An 11,914-nucleotide genomic window follows, 5' to 3' on the forward strand; every position below is an offset into this window, starting at 1 on the left:
TATTGGTCACCTCTGATAAAAACACAGCTTGCATGGTGGCAGCCATAAATTCAAAGGACTGTACAGAAACAGAAAAACTGTAATATTCTCTCATTTCGAAAACGGTTTAAAATTGATGAATAATTTTGTCCAAGAAATAAAACATAAAATGTAACCAACCATTGCTGAAAACTAACTGAATAAAATAAGAAAATAGTATTGAAACATGACTTTGAAAAATATACGTTCAATCATTTCTGATGATCCATCTTATAAAGCTACTGTAAAAACACCAGTTTAATGACCAAGTTTAAGATTTTAAACTTTAAACACCAGTTTAAGATTTAGTGACCAGGTTTTAATTGAAACATTGGTGCAACATCATTTCAATGTCACATCACAGCATGACCTGTAATGTTCACAATATTTACAAAACTGCTGTTTATGACATCTTAAAAAATAAAATGAAACAATAAGAAATTATGGACTTTAACAAACTAACCCTAACAGCCACATCAAAGCTATCAGAAACAAACATAATCAAGTGCACAACATACTTTACAAAGTCGACTGCTGTAAAGTACATACTGGTGAGAAAATATATACTCAGATATGTATTGAAAAACAAAAATTGACATCAGAAAGGTTTGTAATACCAGTCAGATACCAATCATAAAATAGCAAGCAAAGAGAATAAAATAAACATGTACACATACACACACACACACACAAACACACACACACACACACACACAGGAAATGAAAGAAAAGGACTCAAGAATTGAAATGGAAAATGTTTTGGGCAACACTGAACACAAAATGTTTTTGACCTTGAACACTAAGACTTTGAACACAGAGCGCAGCACTGCACTGACGACAGAGCCGACTTCACCAGCAGAGACACACGAGCTGATCGAATCTGTTCATGGGCTTGCACCAATTCTCCTCTGAAATGCCATTACAATGATATCCGCGCCAATATAGTTCCCAATTCCTCTGAATGGAAATATTGCACTTAATTTCGTAGTGAGATTTCTGTAAAGATGACAAGGAGAGAAAACAGCCAATAGCTGCCATTTAATCTGCCCTGCTTTAGAGTTTTAAATGGATGCAAAATGATGAGTGTGTTTCACACAGCAATGTGCTGCAAATCCCACACGTATCTATAGAGTTTACACACAAAAATAATTTAATCAGCTCTTCATATTGAGTTAGTGTTACTAGCAGATGTCCATGTCACACCATGATTCTGTACAACTGACACTGACCTTTGACCTGTTCCATTTCCCAGTCTATGATACCAAGTCACTTCTCTAACCCATCTGATCATATATTCATAAAAGTAAAATAGACACAAAGACAAACACAAACTCCTCTCAGTTTGTCATTCAGAAGAGACATTTCCCATGAACCTTTTCAGAGCTTGAATCTGAATAATAACAGGACTTTCTCGAGTCTGTATGAGATTCAACACATCTACAGCTCATCTGTGTCTTTCCATAATGCAGCACACAAACGCAACATCACCACATTACACCCAAATTGGGCCGCTCAGTGGTTTCTAACGGCGGCTGGCTGATATGATCCTGTTTTTAGACTGATTCTGACTCCTGACGCATGGATACAGCGCCAAAAGCCAAATCTGCAGCTACTGACAGCGTTTTACCTTTTCCACATTACTGAGATAAAGTGATTGGTATTCGGCTGTTCATGTGATGCCATGTAGAGTAAATCTAATTTTATTCAATTACTGATATGACAGGAAATTTTTATCATTAAGTGCACAGCAAAATGAAGATTTTCCACAAGTTAGGGTTAATTTCTTGATGATTGAAAATTCGAAAGAGAAAATACTGAGTGCAACTTGAAAGGCAAAGAAACACTGTGTTAACGGTATAATACTGAAGTGTGTGTGTGTGTGTGTGTACACATTAAGTATAAGGCTTAGAGTATCTGCACAGGGCCATATTATTGCCAAGTTTACTGAACATGTCAAATAAACAGGGAGTCCATGCATCACTTATAACACCCATTATAAGGCCCCTAGTTTTCCTCTTCGTGGACTATTACAGTATGAACGACTCCAATGAAACCTCACAAACCAGTGCTGTCTAACTCAAACAAATACCACAAAGGAGAGACCAACTTAACCGTATAAAGACAGAAAACACAGCAAAATGACACGGGACAATTATAAACATATTCATGTATTAGTGTTTAGTGCTGGAAGACCTGAACTATATATAAAAGCCCACAAGCTCGAGTCAAACCCATCTACACCATTCAGCTGGTGAAGTCCACTCCGACACACACACACACACACACACACACACTCTCAAAATACAACTTTAACTGAAGCTTCGAAAAGTCTCAGATTGACTCTTATTCATTGTAATGTCACTGGGCCTTATGGACCGATGAGACATTTCTGCTTTGTGTTTTGTACAGCTGAAGATAAAGTGTGCATTGAGTTGGCTTGTACATGTCATTATCCTACAGTATTTACACTTCTTCCCATGTTTTTACCATGAAATTTCTGTGTTGTCTATATACACATCGAAAACATATCAGAAATATTTGGACTGTCTGTGTTCTTAAATGCAGTAAATTTCTTTTTTTTTTTCTCCTTGTACACTAGAAAAAAATAGTTCAGCAACTTCAGCAAGTTGTTTTTGCTGCCTTTTCTGATTGGCTGATCCAGCACCTGTCAGTCACTGGATGAGGGCGGAGCCACGATGAGCCGTCTGCTAGAGTGTAGCACCACGATCAAAGAGACAGAAAGAGAGACACTGATGCTTCTGTTATCTGGAAATCTTTCTCCTCTTGGGTTTGGGCAGTTTGACTTGACGATCCTGGTGAACCTGCAGACCAACAGACAACAGCTTCACTGCATCATTCCGTCATCCAATCAGAACAAGCTCCATGAGATGTGTGTGTGTGTGTGTGTGTGTGTGTGTGCGCGTGTGTCTGTGTGTGTGTGTGAGTGTGTGTGAGTGTGTGTGAGTGTGTCTGCGTGTGTGTGTCTGTGTGTGTGTGTGTGTGTGTGTGTGTGTGTCTGTGTGAGTGTGTGTTTGAGTGTGTGTGCGTGAGTGTGTGTGCGTGCGTTTTTTTGAGAAAGTAAAAATGCACAAAGTTTCCTGTGAGGGTTAGGGTTAGGTGTAGGGTTAGGTGTAGGGCCATAGAATATACAGTTTGTACAGTATAAAAACCATTACACCTATGGGATGAACACACTTTACACAAAAACAAACATTTGTGTGTGTGTGTGTGTTTGTGCGTGCGTGAGACTCACAGTTCCAGACATCTTGTCTAACTCACTCATGGCCTCATGAATCGCAGCTTCTAACTGGTGATTCAGCTTTCCCGCCCTGCGAGAGAGAGACACAATTAATAACACACCTCCAAAAACAACAGACGTCGAGCCAAACTGTTGCACAAAGATACAAGCGTTTGGAAAGAAACATGAAAGAATGTGACATTAATGACTTGTATTATCTTAGTCTATGTTTTAGGGGTGTGCAATATTCGAAAAAAATTATACCTCGATTTTGTTTTGCAATATTTTCGATAACTCTAAGACAATATTTTGCAGAGTGTGTTATTGTGCTGATATCTGACTGCCATGGACAGCTGCAGTTTTTGATATTCTTCATTCTTTGTGGTATGGTTTACATCAGTGAACAGAAATTAATCTTTTTAATTGTTTAAATTGATTTTTATTGATTTTAAATTGATCATTACCTTTAATAAAAGGTACTTAAAAGATGAATTTACACTCTATATAATTCAGCTCAGAGGGACATGGAGTGCTTTAACCTGCAGTTACAAATGCATAATGTTTGGATATTTGAAAAATAAAACATTTAATACTGATGTTTACAATTATTTCAAAAAATGAAATGATACTTTGAATGTGAAATTAAAGCCGCCAGTAGGTGGCAGCCAGTCAATGTTAACAAGTGAGTCATTGCGATTGAAGCGAATCATTTGAGACACCGACATCGCTCAGACACAAAACTGTTCTATGGTGGCTGTTTGGAACTATTTTTGGTTGGTGAAATAGAGTCTAAAGTGTAAGTCTCTTAATATTAACTAACTGTTTATTGAACTTGTATAAAATCAGTATCACATTTGTAATCATGCTTGTTTTTGAAGAAAAAAATAGCACTCTTCGTGAGATTTTAACTACATGAAATTATAAAAATAATTTAAATTTTCTGCCCAAAAGGACATCTTGAATTTTGTGATCTTTCTTAATGCATTTTAATAGACTAAATCATGCATGTAAAAACTTAGACAAACCATTCAACATTCAATTTTTTTCCCTTCTCAAGTGAGTGTTGCACCTTTTCTTCAATGAAGATTAATTTTAGATTTTTTGGTTTGAGCCTCTCTTTTTTCCACTTGTAGATGTTTTTCAGGGTATGAGCATTTTAGGATCTCTGTGTTATAGAGAAACTTACTTCCTGTTTTTTTTGCTGGCTCTGTCTAGCATCTGAAGGTCTTGTGTTAGTGTTTTCAGCTGCTCAGGTTCCACCTAAAAATAAAAATAGTTCAAACATAAGATCTGTTACCCAGAGAACTATTATCTCCAATAATTAATACTGCATTTAAAGATTTGACTTTAACCTTTGATCTCAAAGCCCTTATAATGCGAACAATCACTGACAAGTTCACAGATCACCTCTCGCTCCACCAAAACCACAAGACAAATGCAGCACTAGCAGGCGATGGGACACGCTGCTCTACAGCTAAATGACATGATACTTCTGGAACATATTATCACACTTTATAATAACAGAATGACGTTTGCGTTAGGCACCTTCAAAGGCATATAGACAGGACAAGGCAGTCTTTTACCTTGGCCTGTTCTGACAGATGCATACTGTCATTGCACCCATGCTCTTCTCCCATCAGTTTGTTCGGCCAGGGCGGGAAGCCTTTGATCGGCCAGACCAGCTCGCCCATACTGAAGGCCCTGGGCCTGTAGTGCAGCAGCTCGGCCGAAGGAGAGTCGGGGTGCCGCAGCTCCTCCTCGCTGCTGAGACTCTTGGTGTCCGAGGGGCTGGGCGCACAGTGTCCATTAAAGTGCCCGTTGAAGTGAGTGTAGTCTTTGAGCAGTGGCCCCTCCAAGCTGGTGGAGGATCCAGGCGACTGGTCGTCTCCGGTGAGCGGCTCTCCGTATCCTCCGCGAGGCAGCGCTCCGTTGAGCTCCAGCCGCTCTCTGGCACGGTGGCTAAACCGCAGGCTCGCATTGTCATCCATCTGAGCGTCGGAGGCCATCTCCGGTGGACACTTCCTCTCCGCTTTGCTGCTGCGCAGCTGTGTGGAGCACTCCAGAAACTCCTCTCCTCTCCAGTGTGCGAGGCTGTGCTCGTCCCAGTGCGGCCGTGGTGAGCGGAAGAACTCGTGGGAGTCAGCGCCGTCGGGCATGTTCTGCTCGGAGCTCCTGCGGTTGGGCGGCGTGCGGCTCGTGCCCTCGGATCTGCGCGGCGCGTGAATGACGGCACTGACGGCGTGAGGCAAGCCGAGTGTCGGGCCAATGGACGCAGTGAAGGCACTCATGGCGCTGAGCGCGGGGACGGGGCTAGCCTGTGTGCTGCCGCTCGCGCCGGCAGTGATGGTCACGTGCATGCCTTTGCCAGCGGCGTCCACCACCGCTCTGTAGATAGCGTCCACCGAACTCTGGCCTCCCGGCACAGAAACCTCACCCTGCAGCTTCTGCGGAGCGTCGCGGTACAAGCCTGCGTCTCCAGAGAGAGCGCTCATCTGCGTCCCGCCGTCAGACACACAGCCCTGAACACACAAACAGGAGCATGTCATTTAGAGCAGGGTGGCTACAGGCAGAGAAAAGAGAAGTTTTACTGAGCCCATGTGTATAAAACTTCTCAGAAATGCTCTTAAGAATAGTCTTAATAATAATAATAATAATAATAATAATAATAATAATAACAATAATTGATTACATTAATATAGCACTTTTCTAGGCACTCAAAGCGCTTTTACATAGTCAGGGGGTATCTCCTCATCCACCACCAGTGTGCAGCATCCACCTGAATGATGCGACGGCAGCCATATTGCGCCAGAACGCCCACCACACACACACACACACACACACACACACACACACACACACACACTCTCTCTCTGACACACACACACACACACACACACGCTTACTGGTGGAGAGGAGACAGAGTGATGAAGCCAATCAGCAGATATGGGGATTGTTAGGAGGCCATGATGGTCCGAGACCAATGGGCGAATTTGGATTTTTAATGACCACAGAGAGTCAAGACCTCGGTTTAACGTCTCATCTGAAGGACGGCTTTGACTAAAGTGTAAAAAATTATTAGTAAAAAGTAAGACTTTTCTAAGATCAGGAGACATTTATAAAGCTAAAAGCAATTAAGACTGATTCTTAAGTATTGACTGAGATGACACTTAAAGGGTTAGTTCACCCAAAAATCTAAATTATGTCATTAATAACTCACCCTCATGTCGTTCCAAACCAGTGAGACCTCCGTTTATCTTCAGAACACAATTTAAGATATTTTAGATTTAGTCCGAGAGCTCTCAGTCCCTCCATTGAAGCTGTGTGTACGGTCTACTGTCCATGTCCAGAAAGGTAAGAAAAACATCATCAAAGTACTCCATGTGACATCAGAGGGTCAGTTAGAATTTGCTGAAGCATCGAACTGTGTTCTGAAGAAGTCTTGCGTGTTTGGAACGACATGAGGGTGAGTTATTAATGACATAATTTTGATTTTTGGGTGAACTATCCCTTAAAGTGTGCTGAACTAAGGAGTACAATGATGTCAACACAAAATGACCGACCTTGACCTCTGAATCAGCCAATAGTAAGCCTGCTAATGTAAAGTCACAGCAGCACAACAACAATCATGTAATTTAACTACAATAAAATTATTTAATTAAGATTATGAAATATCTATAATATTTTTTTTTTGCATTGTGCAAAATTATCTCAAATTATTACTGATGCTTCGTTTTCTATTGGTGTGTCTCCTCGTCTACAGTTAATGATGTAATGATGTGAACAAGACTCCCCTATGATGTCATCAGGGGTTAAAGCAAAAAAGAAAAATCCCAAGCCTGAACGTTCTTCCGGGCGCAGGGCAGCACAAGCAATACATGCAATGACTCTGGCAACTTAAACATTTGAAAGGATACTACGGCAAAGTTATTGCTTGCTTTATTCAAATTTATTTTATTTTACATGAATATATGGTTGACCTGAAGAAGGAAAACTGTATCATAGACTTGGAAAATTATGAGCTATATCACCACTTATCAACACTAGAGGTGTGACGATAAACTTAGCTCACCAGATAAAATACAGATACTTGGTTCACTAGAACAAGACAATATTTAAACAATATTTTTAAGAAATTTTCATTGACAAAATATTTAATTTAATCGCAAAAATTCAAACAATGCAGTTGTACTTAGAAATATTTTAACTAATCTATGGCTGTTAAGCTGGCTCACACTACAGGATTTTTTGCGTGATTTAGCACTGATTTCCCCCTCCCGAGAATCGGAGCAAACATCTTGTCGAGCACCTCGATCTGTCCCAATGTTCGGCGCAGAATATCTGGTAATGTGAGGCGTTCACCGATCAAATCTTGCACCTCCCGATCTGCTCGCAACCAAATCGGGGCAGTCCCGATTATTATCAAACATGTTTGATATGTAGGTTTTAATCGGGATGATGACGGCTATATGATTACGTCAGTACTTTCACAGCCAATGCGCAAAAACAGCTGATGAACGGCTTTGTTGGATAGTGGAGATAGAGGAAACTGTTTCTTGACATTTTGTAGTAACACAACGGTCTGTATAATGTGGCAAAAGTGCATCACAACTGTAAGGAGAAGAGAAGCGCTGCAGTGAAATCACCTCAGTATGAGTAACGTAACGTTTCACTGTACAGCGTGATTAAACAATGCTTAAATACATCAAATTTTAATATTTGGCCACATGCAGAAACATTTATTTTGTAATCACGATGTACAATACATGGCATATTTAGACAAAGGTTTGTGTCCTGTGTTGGCAAAGGTTTTAATGATTAATGATTTAAAATAATTTAATGGTTTAGCTAGTGAAATAATGCATACATTTTTCCCAGATGAACGTTTTTTTGAACGCAACTCAAATTCACAGCGTATACAGAGGAAGAGTTTAGAATCCGTGTATAATTCGTTCTTTTCATATTCAATTAAGAAAAATTCAAAAAATCAAAAAAGGACTCATTTCCTTATTCGTTTAGAAATACAATATTTAAAAAACAAATAATGACTGCTTTTTTGTATTTTTGATTACATGCTCAAATTGAAAATGGAAAATACGAAACACGCCTCCACCAAGAATCTGATTTTGATATTTAGTTTTGATGTTTATCCAACTTGGCATGACCCGGAGGTCCGCGCATGTTTTGATCATTTCATTTACTATTTAGAATTCTAAATAAGAAATGGATAAATGGCTCGTTTAATCATTTTTCTGTTTAGTTTAACAAATGGAAAATGAGATTTTGGCTGGATTTCTCATTTTTCGTTTGAGTTTACAAGTTGGTTTATGGCTTAAATATTTCATTCCACTTGTAGGCGGAGCTGAAACGCTGCTTTCATCTGATTGGTCGAATCGCTCCGCCTTCAGCTCGGTCTTTTCATTCTTTCAGACAGAATAAGAGTCAGTGCGAGTGAAGCCACCTCTCACTGTTAATTAACATAATATTTGAATCAGATGTTGCTGGACACAATTCATGCTGCTGATACCTGCAAGTGACCCCTTTAAATTATTTCTAGGTTGTAGTATTGTATGAATATTGTCACACTGTAAATACCGTGCAAATAGTTCTGTCTCATTGGATAAAAGTGAAGTGGAAATAAAAATCAATAATAGACTGAACAGTTGCATGATAATCTGTCTGTAACATTTACCACTCTCTTCTAAGTCCTAAGGCACTAGGTATGTGTGTGTGACATTAATAAATAATTGTGAAAATTGATAAAGTTACATTTATTAAATTAGAAATAACGTTTACATTTATGAATGTAAGCATGTGTAGCCAACTGAGTTCACATGAAAAGTATGAGATAGAAAAGAGAGAAGGTAAAATCAGTGAACGCACCTTACTGACAAAAATTAACAGGGTTTAGGGCAAATAAAATCCCTATTTTTCATGCCTTATAATTTTATTAGTTTTATTACATACTAAATTGGTTGATGTTTCTCTAAGTCTTCTTTGTTGGGCTTGAGAAAGCCAACATATATTTAAACATTATTAGTAAGGCTGGGTATCGATTCAGATGTTCCAGAACGATTCGATTTCGATTCTCGATTCGATTTTCTTTACTCGATTCAAGTCAATGAATATAGATTTAATACAAATACTATATGTATAAAAAAGAACAGTGAACATAAGTTTACAATTGGGTAATTAATAAAAAGAAATTAAGTGCCACAAACCTGTATATTAAACTATTTTATTTTAGGTACACTTGGGTACATTAAACAGAACCTATCTCTAATTTTCAAATGCATACAATTATGTTAAATAAATACAAGTTTGATGCAAGATGAAAAATGCTTTGTTCTTGTCCACAACACTATCGTCGTCGTCTTGCTTACGAAATCTAAAATGCTTCCATACCTCTGACTTTTTATGTGAAGGTGGCATCAACATCGACAAAGCACCTGAAACCCTTTAAGCCAGTGGTTCTCAACCTTTTTTTCCCACTGGGTTACAAATCAGTTTTGTAACAAGTGAATAAGTTCGTTGATTTCAGACATAACACATAATACACTCTTTTTCGCCACCTGCTGGCATATTTTGTGTAATACAAAGACATGGTCACTGAACGAATCATTTTGGTGAACGAACTGAAAATGAATGAATCTCTTGAAAGAATCACAATTTCCACACTACTCAGCTGCAAACGCTGTACTGGGAACAACGTCGCCTTTCTCCACGTTGCTTCGGATGATATTACACTTTATTGCGTGTTGTTCACACACACGGGAAGGAAATTAACTTTTTCTGTCCACCGGCCGGGTGAAACAGTATGCTATTTTTATTTACCCGCCACGGTGGCCGGTAGGTGAAGCGAGTTTACCCCCCGCAACACAAACACACCCGCATTGGGCTGGTGGCGGGTTTCCATCCCTGGTGTACTGTGTGTATTTATTATGTACATATAAATACACACACATACAGTATATATTTAGAAAATATTTACATGTATATACATTTATATATTTATATTTTATATATAAATATATTTGATATAGAAACATTAACATATTTTTCTTAAATATATACATGCATGTGTTTGCATTCGTATACACATAATAAATATACACATTGCACACATTATGTAAACAAAAACTTTTATTTTTAATGCAATTAATTGGAAATAATCATTTGACAGCACTAATATAAATACAGATCAATGAATTCACCTTTATGAGGTCTAGCAACATTAAGTGACCAGTTTGAGCTACTTTCAATTGAAAGCAGTTGGCAACACTGGTCAGTGTTTTGTTTTTTTTCTTTGTATTTTTGTATTTTTTTTTTTCCGGCCAAAAAAAATTAATAAATGTAATTACTACTTTTTATTTCTGCAGTTAGAGCACTGACCTGCTACAAAAAACAAAACAAAAAAGACTTTTGGATCTTGACAATCAGATTTGTACCATTTTATCAACTCCCTATCCTCATATAACTCCAATATGTCATATTTTCGTTGGAAAGTGTTTGTCTCCTCCTCTCTGCTGCCATCTTGCAGGTTAGGAGACCTCATCAGCTCTCTTAAATAATTTAGGAGCTGAGACCTAGTCTTAACACTTAGGAACCTTTATGAAATCACTCTTATTCTGAAGTCTAGGAATAAGACTAAAATTACGTAATTCTTTGAATTTTGACACATTTAGGATAAAATGTTTTACTCTGAGAAGCATTATACATACTGGCCCCTGGACTGAGAGAGTCACCTGGTAATCCTGGTACAGGCAAGGCAAGCTGTTGGAGTTGGGAACGTTACTGTCTGTGAAAGGAGCCGTAGTGAAGGAATGGCCCTGGCCGGGATAAGCGGAGCCGTGGAGCGCCGGATGCTGCTGATGCTGATGGTACAGGTGCCCCGGTGACGCCATCATCTGAGGAGAGTTAGCCACACTGCAGCTCAGCGCCGCTTCACCTGTTAGCATGGGACAACAGCGTCAGCAGTCAGGCCCCAACATCTCTACATCAGCTGGACTGGTCAGCACAGAGGAAATAAAATATGCAAAATAATGCAAGCAGGGGGAACTAAAATATCTTCATCCATTTCAAATTAAACAAAAGACGCATCCATCGTATTTATTTCTGAACTTTTATTGTGCAGAATTGATCTGTTTTTTTCTTATGATAGAATTTACCTTTGTTTTAGAGTGCATGATTACTTTTTTTATATTTAAATGGCAGCCCTACATAAAAAAGCGCTATGTTTAAAAACTACAATCACATGATATAAAACAATATTATAGTTTAAGCATAAGAATTAATTGATTACTAACTTTATTTGTCAAAAGTCATGCTAGTAAAGCCACTTAAACTAAAAAGCAGCCTCATGTAAGCGACGCATACATTGCAGATATTTCACCCTTTCCTGGAGGATGTTGGAGTGTGAAACAGTGTCTGGGTGTTCCTCAGCTCTGGCTCTGATCAAACACACCTGATCACGATCACCACGCCTCAGGATCATCAGGTGAGTCAGGTCAGAGGTCATGGGCCAGAGCGGACAAGTGGATGAAGATCATAAATATCGGTTACTGTGAGCGTGTGTCGTTTGTGGAGCTGCAGATCAGTGTGTGTGTGAATGCTAACGCATGATGTGTGCTCAAGTGTGCTGCTTTTAAAGGATTAATCGAG

General features: G+C 38.9%; 1 protein-coding gene across 1 annotated transcript in view; it reads right to left on the bottom strand.

Moving 5' to 3' along the window:
• Positions 1-315: 315 nt before the first annotated feature.
• The window catches only part of LOC132136885 (methyl-CpG-binding domain protein 5-like), a 44,879-nt gene continuing 33,280 nt past the window's right edge, over positions 316-11,914 (bottom strand). The window contains exons 6-10 of the mRNA XM_059547425.1: positions 10,999-11,201; positions 4,840-5,775; positions 4,443-4,516; positions 3,272-3,347; positions 316-2,840 (exon numbers count right to left, since the gene is read on the bottom strand). Of these exons, the coding sequence (XP_059403408.1) occupies positions 2,781-2,840; positions 3,272-3,347; positions 4,443-4,516; positions 4,840-5,775; positions 10,999-11,201 (1,349 nt within the window). The 3' untranslated portion in view covers positions 316-2,780. The remainder of the gene's footprint in view (positions 2,841-3,271; positions 3,348-4,442; positions 4,517-4,839; positions 5,776-10,998; positions 11,202-11,914) is intronic.

Source organism: Carassius carassius, unplaced genomic scaffold (assembly GCF_963082965.1).
Source record: "Carassius carassius unplaced genomic scaffold, fCarCar2.1 SCAFFOLD_130, whole genome shotgun sequence".
Taxonomy (NCBI): Eukaryota; Metazoa; Chordata; class Actinopteri; order Cypriniformes; family Cyprinidae; genus Carassius; species Carassius carassius.